The sequence below is a fragment of the Hemicordylus capensis genome, chromosome 1, assembly GCF_027244095.1.
Source record: "Hemicordylus capensis ecotype Gifberg chromosome 1, rHemCap1.1.pri, whole genome shotgun sequence".
NCBI lineage: Eukaryota > Metazoa > Chordata > Lepidosauria > Squamata > Cordylidae > Hemicordylus > Hemicordylus capensis.
In genome coordinates, this window is record NC_069657.1 from 58,147,374 (window position 1) to 58,169,202 (window position 21,829).

At 40.6% G+C, this 21,829-nt stretch overlaps 1 protein-coding gene across 6 annotated transcripts in view; it reads left to right on the plus strand.

The window, feature by feature from the left end:
* Nucleotides 1-21,829, plus strand: part of STRN3 (striatin 3) — a 99,053-nt gene that overhangs the window by 51,379 nt on the left and 25,845 nt on the right. For 3 of the 6 annotated variants that reach the window (XM_053251801.1, XM_053251831.1, XM_053251840.1), the window contains 3 exons: nucleotides 1,950-2,091; nucleotides 11,179-11,289; nucleotides 20,842-20,982. In XM_053251801.1, coding sequence (XP_053107776.1) covers nucleotides 1,950-2,091; nucleotides 11,179-11,289; nucleotides 20,842-20,982 — 394 coding nt within the window. The remainder of the gene's footprint in view (nucleotides 1-1,949; nucleotides 2,092-11,178; nucleotides 11,290-20,841; nucleotides 20,983-21,829) is intronic. The other 3 variants (XM_053251818.1, XM_053251810.1, XM_053251824.1) reach the window with 3 other exon arrangements.

Here is a 21,829-nt window from a genome sequence, read left to right on the forward strand (position 1 = left end):
TAGAACAACTGTTTGCATCATGGGGGCAACCAGAGGTGGATCTATTCGCAACAGCGGAAAGCAAAAGGTGCCACCTATATTGCTCCAGGATGAGACTGGGGGAACTATCCAAGGGCGATGCCTTTCAATATCAATGGACATTCTACATATATTCTACGTATATCTGCCTGTTCCCCTCCTACTCAGGTTAGTTGCCAATCCCTTACAAGACCGGCCACGAGCAATTGTAGTGGCTCCATGGTGGCCAAGACAACCATGGTAAACGCAGCTACTCAAACTATCCAAGGAGATGTACAGGCGACTCCCCAAATGGGCAGATCAGATCTCACAAGACCAACGACCGATACTGCACCCGAATCTATCAGTGTTGAATCTCACCATTAGAGTTGGCAGTGGTGTCTTTAAAGGGCATGCCCCTCAGGAGGATCTTCTAAGAAAGATCCTCCTCAACACTCAAAAAGCGTCCACTAGACGCAACTACAATGCTAAATGGTGTAGATTCTGTGCGTATGCTGCCTCCCGACATTTCGAGCCCAAAGCGGCAGGCCTAAAGGATGTTCTCCTCTACCTCACCCCCATAAAGAGGGATGTTCTAGCTAATGTCTCCATAAAAGTACACATGGCTGCAGTATCTTCATGTCATGCTGGGTGGGATGGCAAGATGGTTTTCACCCACTCCAGATGTAAGGACTTCCTAAGGGGAATTAATAACCTTTATCCGCCTGTTAGACCACCGATGGAGAAGTGCAGCCTGTCTCTTGTGCTCGGAACGCTAACAGAGAGCCCATTTGAGCCCGTGGCTACTTTAACCTTAAAGCTAATAACTCTGAAAACGCTATTCCTGGTGGCGATAACCACAGCAAAGCGGGTCAGTGAGCTCTGAGCGCTCCGTGTTGATGAACCCTATACTAGGTTCTTTCCGGATCAAGTCGTCACGCGCTTAGACCCAGACTTCAGACCTAAAGTCACCTCAGACTTTCATTTAAATGCAGGTATAATACTACCTACCTTTTTCTGTAATCCGTCAACACCACTGGATCAGGCAATGCATTCTCTAGATGTCTGCAGAGTGCTACTTACTACCTTAAGGTGACCCAGCGCATTTGCAAAATGAAATATCTCTTTGTATGTGAAAAAGGACTACATAAGGGTCAGTCTCCAACATGACAAAAGCTTTCCTATTGGTTGGTTGAACTCATTAAAATGGCATATGACCAGCAACAGGTCATTCCACCAGCCTCGATACGTGTCCACTCTACTAGAGCATATGCCACTTTGGCTGCACACCTGGCGGGCATTAGATTCTACAACATCTGCTCGGCTGCCACATGGGCATCACATCAGATTTTCGTTAAGCATTATACCTTGGACCTCCGCACAGCAATAGCTGCAGAATTTGGATGGGCAGTCCTTAAAAGAGTCCTACAGTAGCTTGCAGCACCCACCACCGAATGGGTAGCTCGTTATTCACCCACTCATTATGAATGTCTGGAACTGCTATCAGATAAACAGGTTGCTTACCTGTAACAGATGATCTGGTAGTGGTTCCATGACATTCATAACACCTGCCCATCCATCCCCACTGCATAAAGGGCAAGCTACTATACTATCTTCACCAGGGGAACTACTACTGCTATACTATCTACATCAGGAAAGTTACTGCTGCTATGCAGAATGCCAGTCTGCTTAGTCAGCCACCAAGAAACTGAGGAAAGTACCGCTAGAGGGTACTGCAGCCATGTGCAGCCGGCGGTTATAGGCGTCGCGAGGAGCTAACAAATTCCATCTGAAACTGGTCTGTGCAGGCACAAAACCCACTCATTATGAATGTCATGAAACCACTACCAGATCATCTGCTACAGGTAAGCAACCTGTTTGTGTGTGCGTATAATCCCCCCCCCCATTAAATGGTATTGTCTCAATAATACTGGTTCTGTCATCATCTGTAGATTGGAAATGAAGGGCTTGCTGCTGACCTTACAGATGACCCTGATACAGAAGAAGCCTTGAAAGAATTTGATTTCTTAGTAACAGCAGAAGATGGAGAAGGAGCTGGAGAAGCACGCAGTTCAGGGGATGGGACAGAGTGGGGTAAGAAGCTCAAGGGACAACACATTAAATAGACTTTGAAGTTTGTTTAGGTGTGTGTGGGTGTGTGCGCATGCGCACACTGAAACAAATAATTTAGTGGATTGTTCAAGTAATATGATAGAGAAAAAAATAGAAAAGAGCATTTCATATGATGTAATGATATACATCTAGACCTACTCCGATTTAAGTATACTCTCTGTTCTTGCTGGTATCCTGGTTTTCCTGTGTGTGTCACATCTTAGGATAAAATTCTAGGTACAATTTAGAACTCATAAGTTTGGCTAGTCTATTCTTGTTCAATATCCTGTCTTTTTCTTTTCCTGCATAAGCAAATAATAGATTTGGCAGTCGCCCTGGCAGTATTGCGGTGGTGTTTTTTAAAGCAATTTGGTACTTACATTGCAAAAGCAAGTACATCTACTGTTTGATAAAACTAACAGTTCCTTTTTCTAAATAGTTTAGCTTTTATACAGAATCTAGTGCATTTTAAAAGTCATGTGGTGATATCAAATGTAATATTTTGGAGTGCTATCAAAAACATGCTTACCTGGAAGTTTCATTGAAATCAATGGGACCTGCTTCCAAGCAATGGGTTTTATCCTAAAAAACATCTTCTGTTAGTGGAAGAGGCTCAATTTCTCCAGGGGAGAGGGGTGATTTTTGCCAGTCCCCCATCCCTCTGCTTCCCATGCCTCATGAACTGATTTTCATGGTTGAGGGGCTGCAGAGTCTCTTCAAAAATCATCCCTTCCTCCCTTGCACAAATTGAACTTTTTTTGTGAACAGAAGACATTCTCAGAGTAGAACCTAATATGTTTAGTATCAAACTACTCATGATGATTACAAATGTGTTATATTAAGTGAGAATGAATGTGGGTGCATTTTTCTGTAAAATCAAGCTCTTTTCTGCAAAAGTAGCACTTCTGTTTCTTTTCCTTTATTCCCTATTTTGCAACAGTAAACTTTTATTTCCTAAAGTCAACATATTGGCTTGGATCCTAACTCTTAGGCCTTATGCCTAACTTTAGGAAATGTCAGAAACCCCGGTGGGTCTGTTCCCTCCCCCCAACTGATCCCATGGCAATTGCCCCAGATAATGCAATGGTTGCCAGGGTGTGTGTGTTTCCTTTCATTCCTAACCTACTGCATAGAAGGCTGGGCAGGTGCAGGGAATGCTGTGAGCGTCTGTGGGGATGGCAAGGAGTTATGCACAGGAGATGTTGGGGGGAAAGCATGGGGATGCTTGGGGACTCATTTTTCCCAGAACTTTTCCCATTAGCAAAACCTTTTCCCATTGGAAATGTTCTGACAGTCCCTGACATCCCCACACCTGCCCAGACATCCATGCTCCAGTGTTGGATCAGGAATTAGAGAACACCCACCAATCCCGCTCTGCAATTGCCCCGTGATCAGCTGCCTCCACATAATGGGGGAAGAAATGGCCCCATAAATATTTTCTAAAGCCCAAGCCTACTAATGTTGCCCCTTTTGTGACTGGAATAGGGTTCTTTTGCACTACTAGGTTTTCTTGCCTCTCCCTGAGCTTTGCATCCCCCATTGCCCACCCACATATGTTTTTGGAGGGAGAGGGACCCTTTGGAATGGATGTGATATGGGGAATGCAGCAGAAAACAAGGTTCTGCAAAAAATCAGATCCACTCATACAAGAGCACAGTAGAGCCAAGGTTGCATTACTTGCAGCTGCACTCATGGACTGTTTGATCATGTGCTTGTTGGTGTGATTCCTTTTGTGCTTGTATAATATTTATTTGAAGCTGTACCACTGAAAGCACTAGTTACACAATGTATGGTAACCCTGCTCATGTATCCAAGATCAGATGTAATGTGTGTTTGATTTACTGATCCCCAAAGAGGGCATTCATAGTTTTTCCTCACTGGAGTTCCACTGGTCTGGTAGTGGAACTGGTATGCATGCAAATATATTTATGAGTTGGTTGGCTTCTCAGATTGTAGTGAGATTGTAATGTTTTTCAAGCAACAGGAGATCAATATATGATTTTTCTTTTCAAATTCATTTTGTTAATATTTTTATTAAGAACATAAGAACAGCCCTCCTGAGAAGCCCACAGGCAAGAAGTGAGGCATGCCCTCTCTCCTGTTGTTGCTCCTCTGCAACTTATATTTGGAGGCATCTCTGAGGCTGGAGGTGGCCTTTAGCCACCAGTTGTATAGCCATTGATACACCTGTATTCCATGAATTAGTCTAAGCTAGTGGCCATGACCACATCACATGGCAGAGAATTCCATAGTTTAATTATGTGCTGTGTGAAAAAGTACTTCCTTTCGTTGGTACGGAATTTCCTGGCCTTCAGTTTCATTGGATGACCCCTGGTTCTAGTGTTGTGAGAGAGGGAGAAAATTTTCCTCTGTCCACTCCCTTTACTTCATGAGTAATTTTATACAGCTCGATCATATCTCCACATAGACGCTCTTTTCCAAACTAAAAAGCCCCAGATGCTGTAGCCTTGCCCAAGAAGGAAGGTGCTATAGCCCCCTGAACCTTTCTGCATGTTTTCCAGTTCTACAATGTCCTCCTTAATATAGGGTGACCAGAACTGTATGCAGTACTCCACTTGTGTCTGAACCATAGATTCGTATAAGGGCATTATAATATTAGCATTTTTATTCTCCTTCCTAATGATCCCAAGCATGGAATTTGCCTTTTTCACCACTACCACGCACTTAGTTGCCACTTTTCAACAAGCTGTCCACCATGACCCCAGGATCTCTCTCCTGGTCAGTTAACGACAGCTCAGACTCCATCAGTGTATATGTGAACTTTGGGTTTTTTTGCCCCAATATGCATCACTTTACACTTCCTTACATTGAACCGCATTTGCAACTTTGTCGCCCACTCATCCAGTTTGGAGAGATCCTTTTGGAGCTCCTCACAATCTCTTTTGGATTTTACTATCCTAAATAGTTTAGTGTCATCTGCAAATCTGGCCACTTTGCTGCTTATCCCAACTTCTACATCATTTATGAACAAGTTAAAGAGCACTGGTCCAAGTACAGATACCTGGGGGACCCCACTTCTTGCTTCCCTCCATTGTGAAAACTGTCCATTTATTCCTACCCTCTGTTTCCTGTCCTTCAACCAGTTACCAATCCACACATCAACCTGTCCCCTTAACCCATGACTGCTAAGTTTACTCAAGAACCTTTGGTTGGAAACTTTGTCAAAAGCTTTTTGGAAGTCCAAGTATACTGTGTTGACCGGATCACCTTTATCCACATTCCTGTTGACACTCTCAAAGAACTCCAAAAGGTTAGTGAGGCAAGATTTGCCCTTGCAGAAGCCATGCTGGTTCTTCAGCAAGGCCTGTTCTATATGTTTAACCATTTTGTCCTTAAGTATGCTTTTCATCAATTTACCCGGCCCTGAAATTAAACTAACCAGCCTGTAGTTTCCCGGATCCCCCTGGATCCCTTTTTGAAAATAAGAGTTACATTAACTACTTTCCATTCCTCTGGTATAGTGCCTGATTGTAGGGACAAGTTACATATTTCTGCTAGGAGGTCAGCAATTTCACATTTGAGTTCCTTCAGAACTCTTTGGTGGATGCCATCTGGCCCTCGCAATTTGTTAATTTTTAGCTTTTCAAGACAGTTTAGAACATTCTCACTTCAAATTGTCAAGTCAATTCAAAAAGACATGACTTTTGTAATGTGCTCTACGTGGGGCTGCCTTTGTACGTAGTCCGGAAACTTCAGTTGGTTCAGGATGCAGCAGCCAGGTTGGTCTCTGGGTCATCTTGGAGAGACCATGTTACTCCTTTACTAATGGAGTTACACTAGCTGCCAGTAGGTTCCCGGACAAAATACAAAGTGCTAGTTACAACTTACAAAGCCCTAAACAGCTTAGGCCCTGGGTATCTGAGAGAGCGTCTTTTTCATTATGAGCCCCACTGCCCATTGAGGTCATCTGAGGAGGTCCGTCTCCAGTTACTGCCAACTCATTTGGTGGCTACACAGAGATGGGCCTTCCCGGTTGCTGACCCGAGATTGTGGAATGCTCTCCCTGCTGAGATACAATCCTCCCCATCTCTAGCAATTTTCAAAAAACACCTGAAAACCCATCTTTTCACCCAAGCTTTCTCAGCTTCCTAAATTTTGGGGGTTTTAATATCTGGTTTATTTTACAATTAAAAACCAAATTTTAGGATTTTAATCACTGTAATTGTTTAATTGTTGTTTTAAAATGCTTTTAAATTGTTAATTGTTATATTGTTTTTAATTTGTTTTAGCTCTTTACTGGTTTAGTGTGTGTTTTAAATTATAAACCGCCCTGAGCCATTTTGGAAGGGCGGTATACAAATCAAATCAATCAATCAATCAATCAATCAATTGGCCCAGTTCTTCAGCCTCCAAGCTTGAGAAGCTCAGTTCTGGAACACATATATGATCAGTATCATCCACCATAAAGATAGATGCAAAGAACTCATTCAACTTCTCTGCAGTCTCCTTATCCTCAATTTCTTTCATGCCCTCATTGCCTAAGGGCCCAACCACTTCCCTTGCAGGTTTTCTGCTTTTCATATGTTCAAAGAAGTTTTTGTTATTGCCCTTGACACTTCTAGCTATATGCTCCTCAAACTCTCTTTTTGCATCCCTTATTGTAACCTTATTAATCTTGAGCACTACACTTACTGATTTTAAAATAGACCAAAACATAACTGCTTTGAATTAGAAAGAAAAAAACACTTAATTTCTTGAAAGTTGTTTCAGAATACTGCTGTTTGTAATGCTTCACAGTACAGTGTTTGGACGGTAGTGTTCAAAAACATCATGAAACAAATCTTATAGCAAGATAAATACAGTGGCCAATTTCTAGACTGACCCTATGCCGGTGTGCCAGGGGTTTCTGTTTCACGGAAGTGCACGACCTGTGTTCTGAAACTGTACCCCCACCCCCAGACATAATTTCAGGAGGCACATGCAGCTGCAGTGGGAAGGGGGAATCACAAAAAATCACCCCCATCCCTGTAGAATGAAGATTCCTGGTGCATTGGCTTGAGTTCGTCTGAATGTTGGCCACTGTCATGTGAAGTACAACTATAACATTCCCTCTTGGGTCTACAGCTTTTTATCTTGCCAATCTCCCATAAGATTCATCTGCTTGAGTATGTCTATTTAGACAAGCATACTTGGATTTGTTTTATATACTTTTGGTAATGCAGATTTTAAATAGCATTTTAGCAACATTCTCCCCTTTCTTTCAATAGGACCTATTTTTTACCTTCCAAATGAATGTAGACTTACTATAAAAATTTATGCCTCACCTTTCTCAAAATACTTAAGATGTTTTACAGTATTCTTGAAGCATCATAAAAACAAAATAAATTTGTAAGCAGAAGCTCATGAATTTATTTTGTTTTTTTATGATGCTTCTAGAATATTGTTGTAAGACATGTTGGATATTTTTACACAATATATTGGCTTTGTTGCTGCTTCTAGCTATTTCCTAAGGAATGCATGAATCTTTGTACTACTTGGTTTCTTTTACATATTGTACAAATTAAGCAAAATATATCTAATGAAATTGGTCCACGTTTTATATTAAGAAAATCTCCGCAAAGTAGATAGAACTATTCCATCCCTAAAACATAATTTGGCCAGTTAGGGAAAGATTCAGCCATTTTCATGAAATTTTAGAGTTGTAATATTATGCATCAAAGCTATTCTAATGATGATTTGGGAACAAAACACAACAACTGCCTCTGCAAGGGAGAAAAGCTCACTTCAGCAACCCACCTGTGCACCTGGCATAGTTTTCTTGGTGGTAAATTTCTGGCATTTCCCCTTAATAGCCTCATGGTAGTGTGAAAGGACTTCGCTGTAGAAACATTCACTCCAGTTGGCTGGCATGGACAGGTTTCTCTCCTTGTTTGTTAGTAGTAGACTAGTAGTGCTGTCATAGTCAAAGTAGTGAAGTTGCTGTAGCAGTAGGAATGCATTCAGAAGACCCTAGAATAAAGAAGGTCTGCATGTTGTGTCACCTAGAGCAAGGGATTCTCAACGTTGGGTCCCCAGATATTATTGGACTTCAGTTCCCTTAATCCCCAACCATAAGCCACTGGGGTTGGGCATTATGGGAGTTGAAGTCCAATAACATCTGGACCCAATGTTGAAAATCCTTGATCCTTGATTATTTATCATATTTATATACCTTCTGTAGGCAGTGTACACAGTCCAAATTAAACTATAATATGAAATTGCAGCCCCATCCAGTGTCTGTTTACTTGGAAGTAACTCACATTGAGTTCAGTACAGCCTTAAATCTGCTCTTTGCAATTGCTCCTTGGCCATCATTCCTCAACTATTTCAGGTCACTGTTTTTTCTTTTCTTTTCTGATGTATTTAAATGAATCTGATCTATGGCAGCTCATGCTTTAAAACACACATGCATAGACGAGCATGCAAATTTCATAGCTATTCGATATCCCTGGTATTGTGAAACTAGATGTTGCTTAAAAGTAACACTTCTTGCTTGTTTTCTTTTGGATTTCTCTTCCACATTTTTATACCTTTTGACCATTCAACCTCCTTTCTCTGCTTTAATTAATAAGCATTATATGTGTTAACTCTTCACAGTTATTATTAAACATTGCGGTTTGCATTTTTAGGGAGCAGGTTTTGATTAGAAACAGCTGAATCACAAAGCCATTGAAGTTGAAGCATGTAACATTTTGAAAAGAGCTGGCTGGATTTAAACGTTTTAATAAAGCGGACATCTTAATGATTTGATGCCGTTTGTTCTTGCAGAGGTAGAGATATAACATATGAAAAATAACATATTGTTAGTGGTATTGATCAGTGCAAATAAATTATTGACCATACAGACAAAAATGTTATGATAGCTGGCCAAAAAGGTTCTTACCACTGTACTATGGTAATCAATATAAAATTATTGGTTTACAATTATTTATGCACTAGTCATTATTGCAGACCCATAAAGTGCCACACAGTTGCCCATGGCAGCTTACAAGGTGAGCTTGCAAGTTCCAGAGGTTGTAGATATAGAGCCATTTGTGCAGCTTAACATGATGCTCTGTGCTTATGTTGCTTACACTGTACATATGGCTTGCTCATTCTCCCTTCTAATTTTAAATAATGATTTGGCTTTTAAGATTATAAAGGTAAACAGTATGCCTTTATTTAATGCATAAGTGATATATAGGTTCTGCACTACATAAGAACAGACCTGCTGTATCAGGCCCAAGGCCCACCTAGTCCAGCATCCTGTTTCACACAGTGACCCATCAGATGCCTCTGGGAAGCCCACAAACAAGAGATGAAGGCATAGGATAGTCTAGGAAGAGGCTAGCTGTTTCAGTAGCACCATTTGTATGGTAAAAATAATGTTATCCCCATATTCAGCTCCGTGCAAATTTGCAATACCCCTCTGATGAATTGTGGTTTAGAGCACTGTGTGCACCCCGGATTATTGACCAGCAAAGCTCCACATGTGAAAACTTTCATATCCTTTTGCTGGACCATTTCCAGCTGAAGGGTTAATTTCTAGCTAAAGGGAAGCCAGTTAAAGTGCTCTTCTGAAAGTTCATGACTAAGGACAGTATTTAAATCAACACATCTGTCCAATTTTGAATAGCTTATTCAAATGATATAGTCTAATTTGATAGGCAAATAGGCTTTTGAGTCTTGTTCAAATGATACTTCTCTCTTTGGATACTACCTAGAGTGGAATTAAGGAGTGGGCCTCAAATTCATGTATGCCTCTACTCTGAAGACACTGGGTGAAGACACTGTATGCATTTAAACATACATAGGATTTCTTTCTCACAGGGTTGTGGTGGTCACTTTTTTGAACAAATTCAGGTTCTCGTCTAGTTAGTGAGGTTAGCAGGAGAGGGAACATGCCTTTGCTCAAAATCTTATGGATATTATCCAGGAGGTTTGAACTATGTTGAACAGATCGAGCGAACAAAAATTTCATACCTTGAGTATGAAAGATATCTAATACTTTCAAGTTACATACATATCCCATTTTGAGAGAAATGCTGGCTGTTTAGAAGTAACTCCCACTGAACTTAGTGAAGCTTATTTCCAAGTAAGTAAGCAAGCATAGGATTGTAACTTTAACCTTGCAGAAGTCTAATCTTTCTTGCTTAAATTCTCTATACACCTGAAGAATACATCTGTCCATGACCTTGCTGTAGAATGAAAGTGCCCTGTCTTGCCTATAGCGTTTTCTGAACGAAGGGCTAATGTTAATGCTTCAAGATAAATAACACAGTACCTAAATTTCATACAAGACCCAGTGTTTTCAGTGGAACTTCCATGTAATGTGGGTATAAATACTCGAATATCCATCTCTTAAATTACTGATGTTCCATCAGTTTTCACATATCGTCCTCTTACCCACAACTTGTCATAGCTGATTTCTTGTCTTTGAGGTGGTGCACCAGCCATTTTAAATTAATAAATAAACTAAAGGGAAAGATCAACAAATAGTTTTGAAGAAACATTACCAATCCTGTGGTATCCCAAACTGTCTGGAATTGTATTAATGTTTTTAGTATAAACTTGCCCTTGGATGTGTTACATTTAGATCTCTTTTCTAGAGCTACTAGATCTTATTGCATGTAGACTAAAAGTGGAGGAAAATGCATGATGGTTTTCATGAACAAAATGGTGCAGACACTTAATTCTGTTTGCACTTTTATAAGTATTATCGCATGAAGAGTATTTATTTGCTTACTGAAGCCTGGCTGAATAATTTGTTAACATTGTCTTTACTAAAGATGCAGTAACCATGCACTAAAGTTAATCCATTAATTCTTTTGTATTGGTGAATGGAAAGAAATTCAAATTGCTGCTTTATTGCTGATAAATCATCATAAAGTAACAGTATTTTTTTAAAAAATGTGAAAAGCATTTTGCAAAATTGAAGCATTTTTGCAAGACAGTAACTGAAACTGCACCTTTAAAATATTGAAATGTAATTGAATAACAGTTTTATTCTTGATAATTAACCTGTATCACAGACAGCTTGCATTGCCAATTGCTGATTATTATTTTTTTTCAATAATATGCTGCATGTAGACAAAGATGACCTGTCCCCAACTGCTGAGGTTTGGGATGTAGACCAGGGACTAATAAGTAAACTGAAGGAACAGTACAAGAAGGAACGAAAGGGGAAGAAAGGGGTAAAGAGTAAGTGCAGATTCTGAATCTTGATGCAACTCTCTGAATCCACATGGAGGACAGTTGTATTTTTGTAAAAACCTTGTTCATGTTTTCTTCATTTTTACACTTTGCTACAATGGGGGCAACCAACTTTTAACTTTTCATCTGATAAATCTGCAAAACAAAAATTCATCTGGAATTAAATTATTTTAAATTTGACCTTTGCAAGGGCAGGATAGGCAGGAATTGAAGTAGTTATGTGGCTTCACTTTCACGTAGTAATAACTTCATAAAGGCAGTGGTTCACATACTGTCTAACAATGCTTACATAACTGTGGCCCATTTGCATCAGGGAAAGGGTGATTTTTACCATGTCCCGCTTTCCTTTGCTACCTCTTATGCCCCCCTGCCCAACCCACCCAGACCTATTTTCAGAGACAGCAGAGGGAAAGGCAAGATTGTCAAAATTTCCCCCTTTCCTGTGTGAGCAAAGCATACTCTTGTGAGTGTGGTGTTAGAATGTGAGTCAGTGAGAGTTTCAAATATTAACCAAATACATATTAACAGTACTGCAAATTAATAGACTTAACGTTTGTCATACTTTCCTAAAGTCTTTTTTTTAAAAAAAGGAATGTGTGATGAGACTTTCTGTTGACACTGTTTTTAAGAGCAATCCACAAACTTTTGCTTGACTTATTAGCCAGACAATTTGTAATTGCAGCCCTCAGGGACATATTCCTACATGTGAACAGAGCTTTTGCAAGAATGGGATAGAAGTGAAAATCACATTCTCCACCCCCAACCCATGCACTGCAATGGCAGGCTTAAGTGCAACTAGTCTATTCACCCTTAGTGAGAGTGGAGCTCTCCTAAAGCTGTGGAGAACGTTAGCCACTAAGTTTAGTAGGTAATCTGAGTTTTAAAAATTTAAGAAATTGTGATCAGTAGAAAAATCAACATTGAAAGTAGGTTTAAGGTAGTAGAAACCTAACTGTAAGATATATATTCTGTAGATCTGACATTTTACAGCCTAGTCCTATGTTTACTCAGAAACATGTCCCATCAATGAGATTTACTTTTAAGTGTGTGTGCTTAGGAGTTCAGTCATAAAGAATAATCTTTAATATTTGTGTAGTAAAATATTTAATGCTGATCTGGCTTTATATACAAGCTCAAACAATACAAATAGATATGTGCATGTTTTTCATTTTTGGAAATAGTGTTGCATGTTCTTTACATTACTTGCTTTAACCTAATATGCAAGACCATAATTGGCCTTTCCTATGCCACCTTAAGTGGCGCAGCAAGGAAATGCTTGACTAACAAGGAGAAGGTTGCCAGTTCGAATCCCCACAGGTATGTTGCCCAGACTATGGGAAACACCTATACTGGGCAGCTGCTATATAGGAAGATGCTGAAAGGCATCATCTCATACTGCGTGGGAGGAGGCAATGGTAAACCCTTCCTGTATTCTACCAAAGAAAACCACAGGGCTCTGTGGGTGTCAGGAGTCGAAATTGGCTCGATGGCACACTTTATCATCTCAATAACTTTTCTGAGTTCATTATATAGTTTCTGTCTGTGCTGACGCTATGTAGACATCTGCTGTAAAGTTGTTGAAACTACAGTGTGTATTTTGAGTCCGTCTCTGTCTCTCTAGCTCTCTCTCAATCTAAGCACTTACTGCTACTTTTACTGGAGATTTTATAAGCGTGTTTAATGTTTAGAAACTACACAGAATCAAATATTGAGGAATGGCATACAGTTTTTGTAAGGAAATACAGAAATGTTGTGGTTCCTCAGAAAGCAGAGAAATTTAGTAGAGGAAAAGGTTCAGCCAAAAAAAATATTGGCATTTGAAACAGCTGGCTGTTAATGGGCACAGCTGTTGTTTCGGTGCCTGAGAATTAACTTCCCTGCTTGTATTACTCCTAGCTGATGAAACTACCAAAATAGCTTTAACCTTTGCAGCAACCAAAAACACACACACACACCCCATCAGATTTATTAAAGGACAATTACTTTCTGTAAAAATACATATCCTGAAATTGTTTTATCCTGTGAAATTGTTTTAACTCTTTTTATTCTGTGAAATTGTTTCGTTACTCTGTTTTGTATTTGTTGTGTTTTTAATTGTGCCTCTCAAAACTTTAATGGTTAGGAGAGCTCATGTATACACATGCTGATTATTCAGTGTGATTTAATCATAACATTGGGCATAGAATTGCAGCTATTGGATTGCTTGACTTGTTGAAGAGATTCAGTCACGCTCTTTGTCTTGCCAAGGCTATGTAGAGTATACTGTGTGGAGTTTTAGAGGATATTCAGGTGTATCCCATTTTCCAAGTAAAGACTATACTACTGTACATTCAGGTCTGTCTTAAGTATCATGGCAACTATGGAGTTACTGCTCCTCTAAGCTCTGTTCGTATCCCCCACAAACCTTTAACACCACACCATCTACACCTACATAGAGCCCCTAGTGGCGCAGTGGTAAAACTGCCGCCCTGTAACCAGAAGGTTACAAGTTCGATCCTGACCAGGGGCTCAAGGTTGACTCAGCCTTCCATCCTTCTGAGGTCGGTAAAATGAGTACCCAGAATGTTGGGGGCAATATGCTAAATCATTGTAAACCGCTTAGAGAGCTCCGGCTATAAAGCGGTATATAAATGTAAGTGCTATTGCTATTGCTACATAGTGTTTAGGCAAAATTACTGGGGAAATAAAACTGAAAAACTCTAGTTCAGTTTTCTAAGCTAGTGTTTCCATCACATCCATTACAGCACCTCCCCTTCCCCTGCTGTTGCCAGCATAGTAGTGCTCTCTTTCCCCCTGCTCTTTCAACAGAGAGCCAAAACTGGCAGCTGCCATAATACTGTACTGTGTCTTCCTAATTTGAGATTCCCAGTGCAGCCTTGCATTTCTACAGGACTAGCTTTAAAAGGATAGGCACTGCTAGCTCAGACTTCATTCATTCTTGCATTTAGGCTGAACAGCCTGGAGGATTTCACTCTGCAGCTTTCTCATAGCTCATGCAAAAATTTGAATAGAAAGAGGTGCCTCTCAACCCCATAGAGACGTAGGAAGCTGCCTTATACCGAATCAAACCCTTGGTCCATCTAGCTCAGTGTTGTCTACACTGACTGGCAAGAAGCTCTCCAAGGAGTCTTTCCCAGCCCTACATGGAAATGCCAAGGACTGAAACTACCTTGTGCATGCCAAGAGGATGCTCTTCCACTGAGTTATGGTCTTAAGTGTATCATTATAGTAGTCAGAGGTATGACTTTCCAGTTTTGTGCTGGCCATCATTTTCTCAGAATAGAGGTTTGATAAATTTTACTGGATCTAGAATAGGTTCAGAAGAGCACAAAGATACACTGATGTTTGATAGAATTGCTACAGGGCTGAAGTTCTTCCTCAGTGTAGTAAGGACTGATAAGTAACTGTGCATGGACGTGGCCTACAGACTAGTAGTGCTCTGCTGGTTCCATGGTGGGGAGGGGCAACTTTGGTATGCATATGGTATAGTAACAAAATAAGAATTTCTCATTTGTTAAATATATTAGGAATAGAAAGTATTACACTCTTCTCTCTTCCCCTCCCCAATTATGGTTTTATGGACTCACCCAGGAGACTTGCTTCATAACAGAACACCACTATTGTAAAGATGTTGTTCATTCACTGTTCTAATGCTGGTGTGGCCTCAGTGAGTGTTCGTTCACTGATCGCACTCTCAGACTGAAGGTATATGAAGGAATTCTACTGCTGTACTTTAGGTCTAGAGACTAGATGTGAGACTGCATAGGAATGCATATAGTCGTAAAATATCCATGATAATTGACAGGCTATTTCTCTCTCTTCAGTGCTCTGCTTTTGCGAGACAAATGCATCATAGCATGAAATTATTTGCTTCTCCTGTATTCAGAACTGCATCAGTTATGGCATTCAATATTTAACCATCCTGGGCCTCATGAACAGAGAAACTTCAATTCTTTTTCACCTCTTGGGATGGCAAGTGTCTTAATTTAATCCAGGAAACTTTCCACTTCTACTTAGTGAATATAATATCCAAAATTGAAAGTGCACAGTTAATTACCAATACTTGCATCCTTAATATCTGGATTGTGCTCCGTTGCCAGCCATAAAAATGGGGTTCTGCGCCTGCCCAGGAAACCTCTGGGTGGAATGTTATAGCTCCTCTCAGCACCCGTGTTCCACCCCATGTGCTCTGCGTGGGCTATTATATAAAAGCGGCCAGGCACCATTTTCCTTGGTTCCTTTCTGGCCGCCTCAGCAATAGGACCTTCGTCACTGTTCGGATCAGTTATTTGCTAGATTTGTTCTAAACATAAAGTAAAAAAGCAATGTTGTATTATTGGTTTACTGGATTGACTCAGACTGATTCTAGATCATTCTTTTTTCAAAATGGATGGCAAAATTGGAAAAAAAATATTTTAAACTATGTTCAAAGTGTGGGGTGAAACTACCATCTCAAAACCACCATCTTGCTTTGCTTGGGCGAAAAACTTAGGCGGCCTTGTTCGATGACATCTTGAGTCCTGTGACACTGAGGCCGGATACCCCTTCGATATCGAAGCTGGTATTGACTACAATTGAACCTTGAAGGCCTAAATACCAGTCTTGATCCATCAACGGCTCAACACTGCTATCCATCTTAGACTCAAGTAACAGCACGCAATCAACTACCACCTTCAAGGGATTTCTTCCATGTAGCAGACCCTGATGAAGATCCTGATGTTCAAATAATCACAACTACAACTAGTGGGACACCTTTAACACAACACCTTCAGCGATCTCAACATCTGCACAAAATCTTTTTCACCCACAGGCAAGCTACGCTTAGTCAGCTTTGCATTTGTCTGGTGCCTCCCAATGGCACACATGCAGTTTCTCATACCATGCCACGGCATCCTCTGCTTGGGTATCCACCACTACTGGCATAAACATGTCATCTCCTGGATTGCCTTATGACTATCAGGATTGCAAGCTACAACAATCAAGGCCTCCAAGAATGCAGTCTGGCTTTGCACTCTTGTCTACTTTGATTCAACCTCTGCCTTTAAACAGACTTTGGAAACAGGTGGCGCTCAGATTCTCCCAGTGAATAGTGTCCACAGCTTTATCAGCGATACAGATCTCTGCTCCACAAGTTCCATACAGACTTGGGTTAGTGTCTACCACTACTCAAATTGTAAAACCCATGTTAGTGTTTACCACTACTCAGACTACCGAACCTGTAAAGGAAACACCAAAAACTAGATCTGTGGAGGCAGAGACTCCTACTGCTCCCTCTCCTGCTCCATCTCCCTCGGATGAGCATACTAGCTCATCGGATTTTGAATTTGACTTGGAGAGCATAGCTAACGACCCCTCTCTGGATGTTCCTCCTGCTATCCATATTTCTCCGGAAGAGGAATTGAAAGCCTATTACTTGAAAGTCAAGGAGATGACAGAAGCATTAGGACTTGATCTTAAAACACAGTCAGCATCAGTGATGACCCAGTCTATAATTTCATGGCAAAATCTCAAGCTACTAACCCAGTAGCATTGGCACTACTTCCTGTTATCTCCTGAGCAGCACAATCCTCATGGGAGGTTGTACACACATCCATGCCTTTGTCATGCTAGAACGCCTTTATTGGGTACAGGAAGGAAACACTTACCTGTTAAAACATAGTGTCCTGAATTCATTAGTAATAGACAGCGCAAAATCTTCGAAGTCTGGCAGACATCACACCACCCCTACAGAGAGAGAAGAGAGGAAGTTAGATGTCATGGGAAGAAAGGTGTACTCCACAGTGTGCCTTTCTGTCAAGATCGCAAATTACTCTCAACCTGTTCGCAGAAGACTTCAAAAAACACTTTATTGAAACCATGGTGAGATCAATTACTATATAACAGCTCACCATCTAGCAGAGACGGAGTCCAGGTCAATGACTACTGCAATTTCCCCAAGAAGGGATGCCTGGCTTCGCTCTGCCTCACTACAGTCTGACATGAAAGATAAAATAGAGGGTTTACCCTTTGATGGCAAGGCCTCTTCAGCAAGGAGACAGATGCTACTATGGAAAAGCTGAAGAAGTCCAAATTCACTACGAAGTCCTTTACAGCTCCACTGACCTCTTCATATACCTCCAGATTTAAGAGATCTGAACAACAATCCTCTTATAAACAACAGGTTTGCAGGGAATACAAGAAACCATTCCAACCATATAATAAGCATGCCTATGCTAACAAGAACAAAAATAACCTGGGCCCATGCGGTAAACAGTCTGAGGCCCAAACAACATATCTGAAGTTTATGTAAGTCCACCTTTACTCCAACATCTCCATGTCAATTCCACCTGATTGAACCTCAAATACCATCAATAATTGCCTACTCCATCAAACTGGCAAGCTCACTTATCTGATATAACTTTCAAAGACATTTGCAAGGCTGCAATGTGGTCATCAGAGCTGCCCTTTATTAAGCACTATGCTGTCGATCTGCGCTCTGCAGTGGACACTAATTTTGGGAGAAATGTACTTTAAAGGGTGTTATAATACCTTACCTACTGTACCCTTCCCCTAGGGGAGCTAGCTAAACACCCATTCTTATGTCTGACAGCAGATCACAATCCAGATAAACAGTTGCTTACTTGTGACTGTTGATCTGGTAGTAATCCGTTGTCATCCATAAGACCCTCCCAATCCTCCTCGCTGAAGTAGTTTATACATTATGCCTACTTAACATTTTTTCAAAGGAGAACTCTACTTACTAGTGCCATGTGAGGATCATCGTCTGCTCCAGCAGTCATCCAGGAACCGAGGAAACTGGTGCCCAGCTGCCTTTATATAACAGCCACGCCAAGCATGTGGGGCGGAACACGGATGCTGAGAGAAGCAATAGCTTTCCACCCGGAGGTTTCCTGCACAGGCACAGAACCCCATTCTTATGGATGTCAATAGAGCACTACCATATCATCAGTTACAGGTAAGCAAGCTGTTTCACCTTCTTGTATGGCCTTCCTGTATGGTATTTCTCCCCATCAAAGAGCATAAGAATTGCTCTGTTAGGACAAGACACTTCCGGCAAGTTTTCTTGTAACAGCCGTTAGTCAGATGCCACAAGAATGTTTCTGAATTGGGCAAGGTTGTGATATCTGTATCTTATTGTTTGTCCATGCAATCTGGTAATCAGAGGCATATTCTTCAAGATAAAATCTTAATGGTAGAATCCTTCATTAGAAATTGAGTTTAAAAAACCTATCTGACCCCTGCCAGATTCAGGAGTTCAAGAGCACAATCTTCCTATTTCCGCAGTCAGAAAAGAGAGGCATTAAAATTACCATGGCGGATGTGCTCCTAGCAGTTGCACATTCCAAGAAGTAAGGATTTCTTGTTTACATCAAAGGTCATGACTTAAGCTTGGGAGGGCAATATCAGAGTAGCATTCAAATGACTGGTGGCAGCCCAAGGCATCTTCCTTACTCTTTTCTCCTTACTAAATCTCCCTGCTCAGGACGCACACGCGCACACACCCAAGCTGTTGTGAGGATCAGGGGACACAGAACTGAAGGCTGTGGAGGTGAAGGGGACAAATGAAGTCAGTTCACCGACAAATATCCTGACAAATGAAGTATCAGTGCTTTTAATGGAAGTACTGGTGCTTTGTCTATGTTGCTGCTGCCGCTGTTACTGCCCCTATCACCTTCCAGACTAAGGCATGCTCTTGTGGGAGGGTGGGATTTTTGCCAATCTCCCCTGCCCCCAGAAAGCAGGGACAGTCTCCCCCATTCCTAGGACCTGGAAGTGTCATGGAACAACTTCTGGGTTGTAGGAAGTGCTTCCAGGGTGGGGGAGACTGGCACCCTCTGGGCAACCAGTCGAGCACTGCTAGGCTGCAGTTCTGAACCACCAATGCACTGGTGCTTTGTTAGTCAGAATGCTGGCTATTGTTTTTTGTCATGGATGTAGCTTTGGCCAGCTGAAACTCTCAGCAAGAGAAAACTCTGTTCATAGAATTCAGCTTCTGAGTAGCATCCAGAGTAACACTTGCACAACATATGTCAGCAACAAGCAACTTCCTCATGCCCTCAGGTCTTCCATATAGTTATAGCTATTTTTCCATTGCTATTTTATATCTTTACTGCTCTTATGGTTTACTGCACAAGATGCTATAGATTTTTTCTTGTACAAACAAGATGTGTTTTTCAAAATGTGATGTGTTTTTCCAGAATCTTTAGTAAAAGCTTAACTTTGTTATGTATGTATCTTAGTCCCTGAAAATGTTGCCACCCCACATTTCCCAGTATGAGTAGATTGGGAAGTCCTAAAAGCTGACATCCAGAGCAGCATTCAGAGGATGCAGCAAGAGCTGCACCCTCACAAGGAGCATTTGCTTTTACCACGGCCATATTCTTCCTGAGCAGCAGGGTGGCGGGGGAGGAGTGATGTTCCCTTTTCCCCTCTACCTCCAGAACTGTCCTCTGCTTTCCAGGAATATGTCTCTGAGGGTTGCGTGTGTCAGTATCTTGTGCGTTCTGAGAAATGCAGCTTGTTGGTTTCATACATATAGGGCAACTTTTAAGATGAAAGGTGTCTAAAAATGAAAATTGTGGCTTTGCTTTTTATTGCTTTTTGAACCAAGTAGCTCTAAATGTGGTGTTTTCTGGATCTGTAGGAATCTTGCAGTGAAAAACAATTTGAGGAGGCTTAGTTAATTTATTTGGAGACATCTTCTTGGCTCATGTAATGAAGAGGTAGTGGTTACTTGGCTGATAGAGGAGAGAAAACACTTGCTGGTGGTTTGATTAGCCAACAGTAGGCTGAGAGAGGAGATTCCCTTAGTATTTTACTCCATGATTGTAGATTATCTTAAGTTGTCTTAGAAGTTCTGGCTTGATTTTAACTCTAAGCACTTCAGAGGATGGAATATTTCGTGTAAAATGTTGAACACTGCACACAGTATATTCATAATATCAATATCTTGAATACTGTTTTTAAATTGACCTGTCACATAGGAAAAAAAAGTATATGCTGTTAAGGATCTTTTTGCAACGGTTCATAGATGAATACTTTTAAATTGGCTAGTTATTCATTTAGAAATGCATAACAAAAAGGGGGAAAGTTAAGTGTTTGTTGCCTCCAATCTAGTTATACATCTATATTTTTCTTTCCTCTTTTGGTAAGCTAATATTGTGTCTTCTCAGTGATGTTAACTTGTGATATAAATACTGGATTCCTCCCGCCCCAATACATGGTTCAAGTACATTTGTTCAAATATTAGATTCTTGACGTCTTTCATAGGGAGTTCAAATGTGCAAGCTTCTCCTTCTACCTTAAGCAGAACACACAGCAATTACACAAAGAGCAAGTCAAGCCTGAATTTTTTTTAGCTTGAAGATTCACTTTAATTGTAACTTTTCCCAACACAACACGTGTATCTTACTCAAATATTTATCTTCAACGAGATCACATAAAATCAAGAATATTGATTAGCAAACTGGGCATGTTAAGTGGCTATCAGGTCGACCGGTAGCAATCAAATGAACCTTTGCTGCTGACATTAATTTACAGGGGTCAACAGGACAAAACTGCACGACATGATAGCTGATCTGGGCGATGATGAGCTACCCCACATCCCTTCGGGAGTCATTAATCAATCTAGGTCACCCTCTTCTAGAATGACTGATCATGAAGGTGCAAGAGCAGAGGAAGGTACAATAAATTCACCTACTTGTTGTTTTTAAGGTTTTATTTTAAAACCACACACTTGGGTAGTCCCTCTGAACCCAGTGCTAATATGAAGACACCAGTGTTGCTTGCAGCTTGGTTCTATGAAAGATTACCACTTTAAATTCTCCAACTCATGTCTTACATGGCAGAAATCAACACCCATAATTGTGTTCTTTTTAAAATTGTGTATATAAAAATACAAAGCTTAATATTCTGACAAGTAGCAAAAATTAATAATAAAAAGGGCACTTCGCTGGTGGTGAATGATGCTCCTGTCTTTGAGTTTATTCATTTTAGTATGCTGTGAATACCTTTTTGAAAATCTGTCCTTGATCAAATCTGGTTGCATCATGGATGAAATTCAGCTGTGCTCTGCTCACAAGTTGAAAGAAAATATTGCTACTTCAGCTTTAGCAGCACTTTAATATATTTTAAAACATTTTAATATTTCATTTTTAAAAATATTATTTTGCATTCTGGGAAAACATCTTTGCTAATCAAAATGTATATTGTGGTGTTCACAAATTCTCAAGAATAATCTAAAGTCTTTCTTGAGACAAAACAATAGAAGAGATTGATTTTAAATGTAAAAAGTCATTTTTTCCCTTTGTTATTCATGGGTCAGCTATGCAAAACCCTTAATGACTATTGGCTGGCATCCAGACTAGCACAGGTGACTGCTCTGCTTGTCAAGCTCAGGAGCTTTTAAGATTTTCCCTTCAAGTGACCCCCAACCAAGGTTAGAAGGGGCTTCCAAAATGGAACCTCACTCCTGCAACTTCAGGGGCTGCTGTTGGAAGGCATCCCCCCACCCCCGTGCTCTCACATA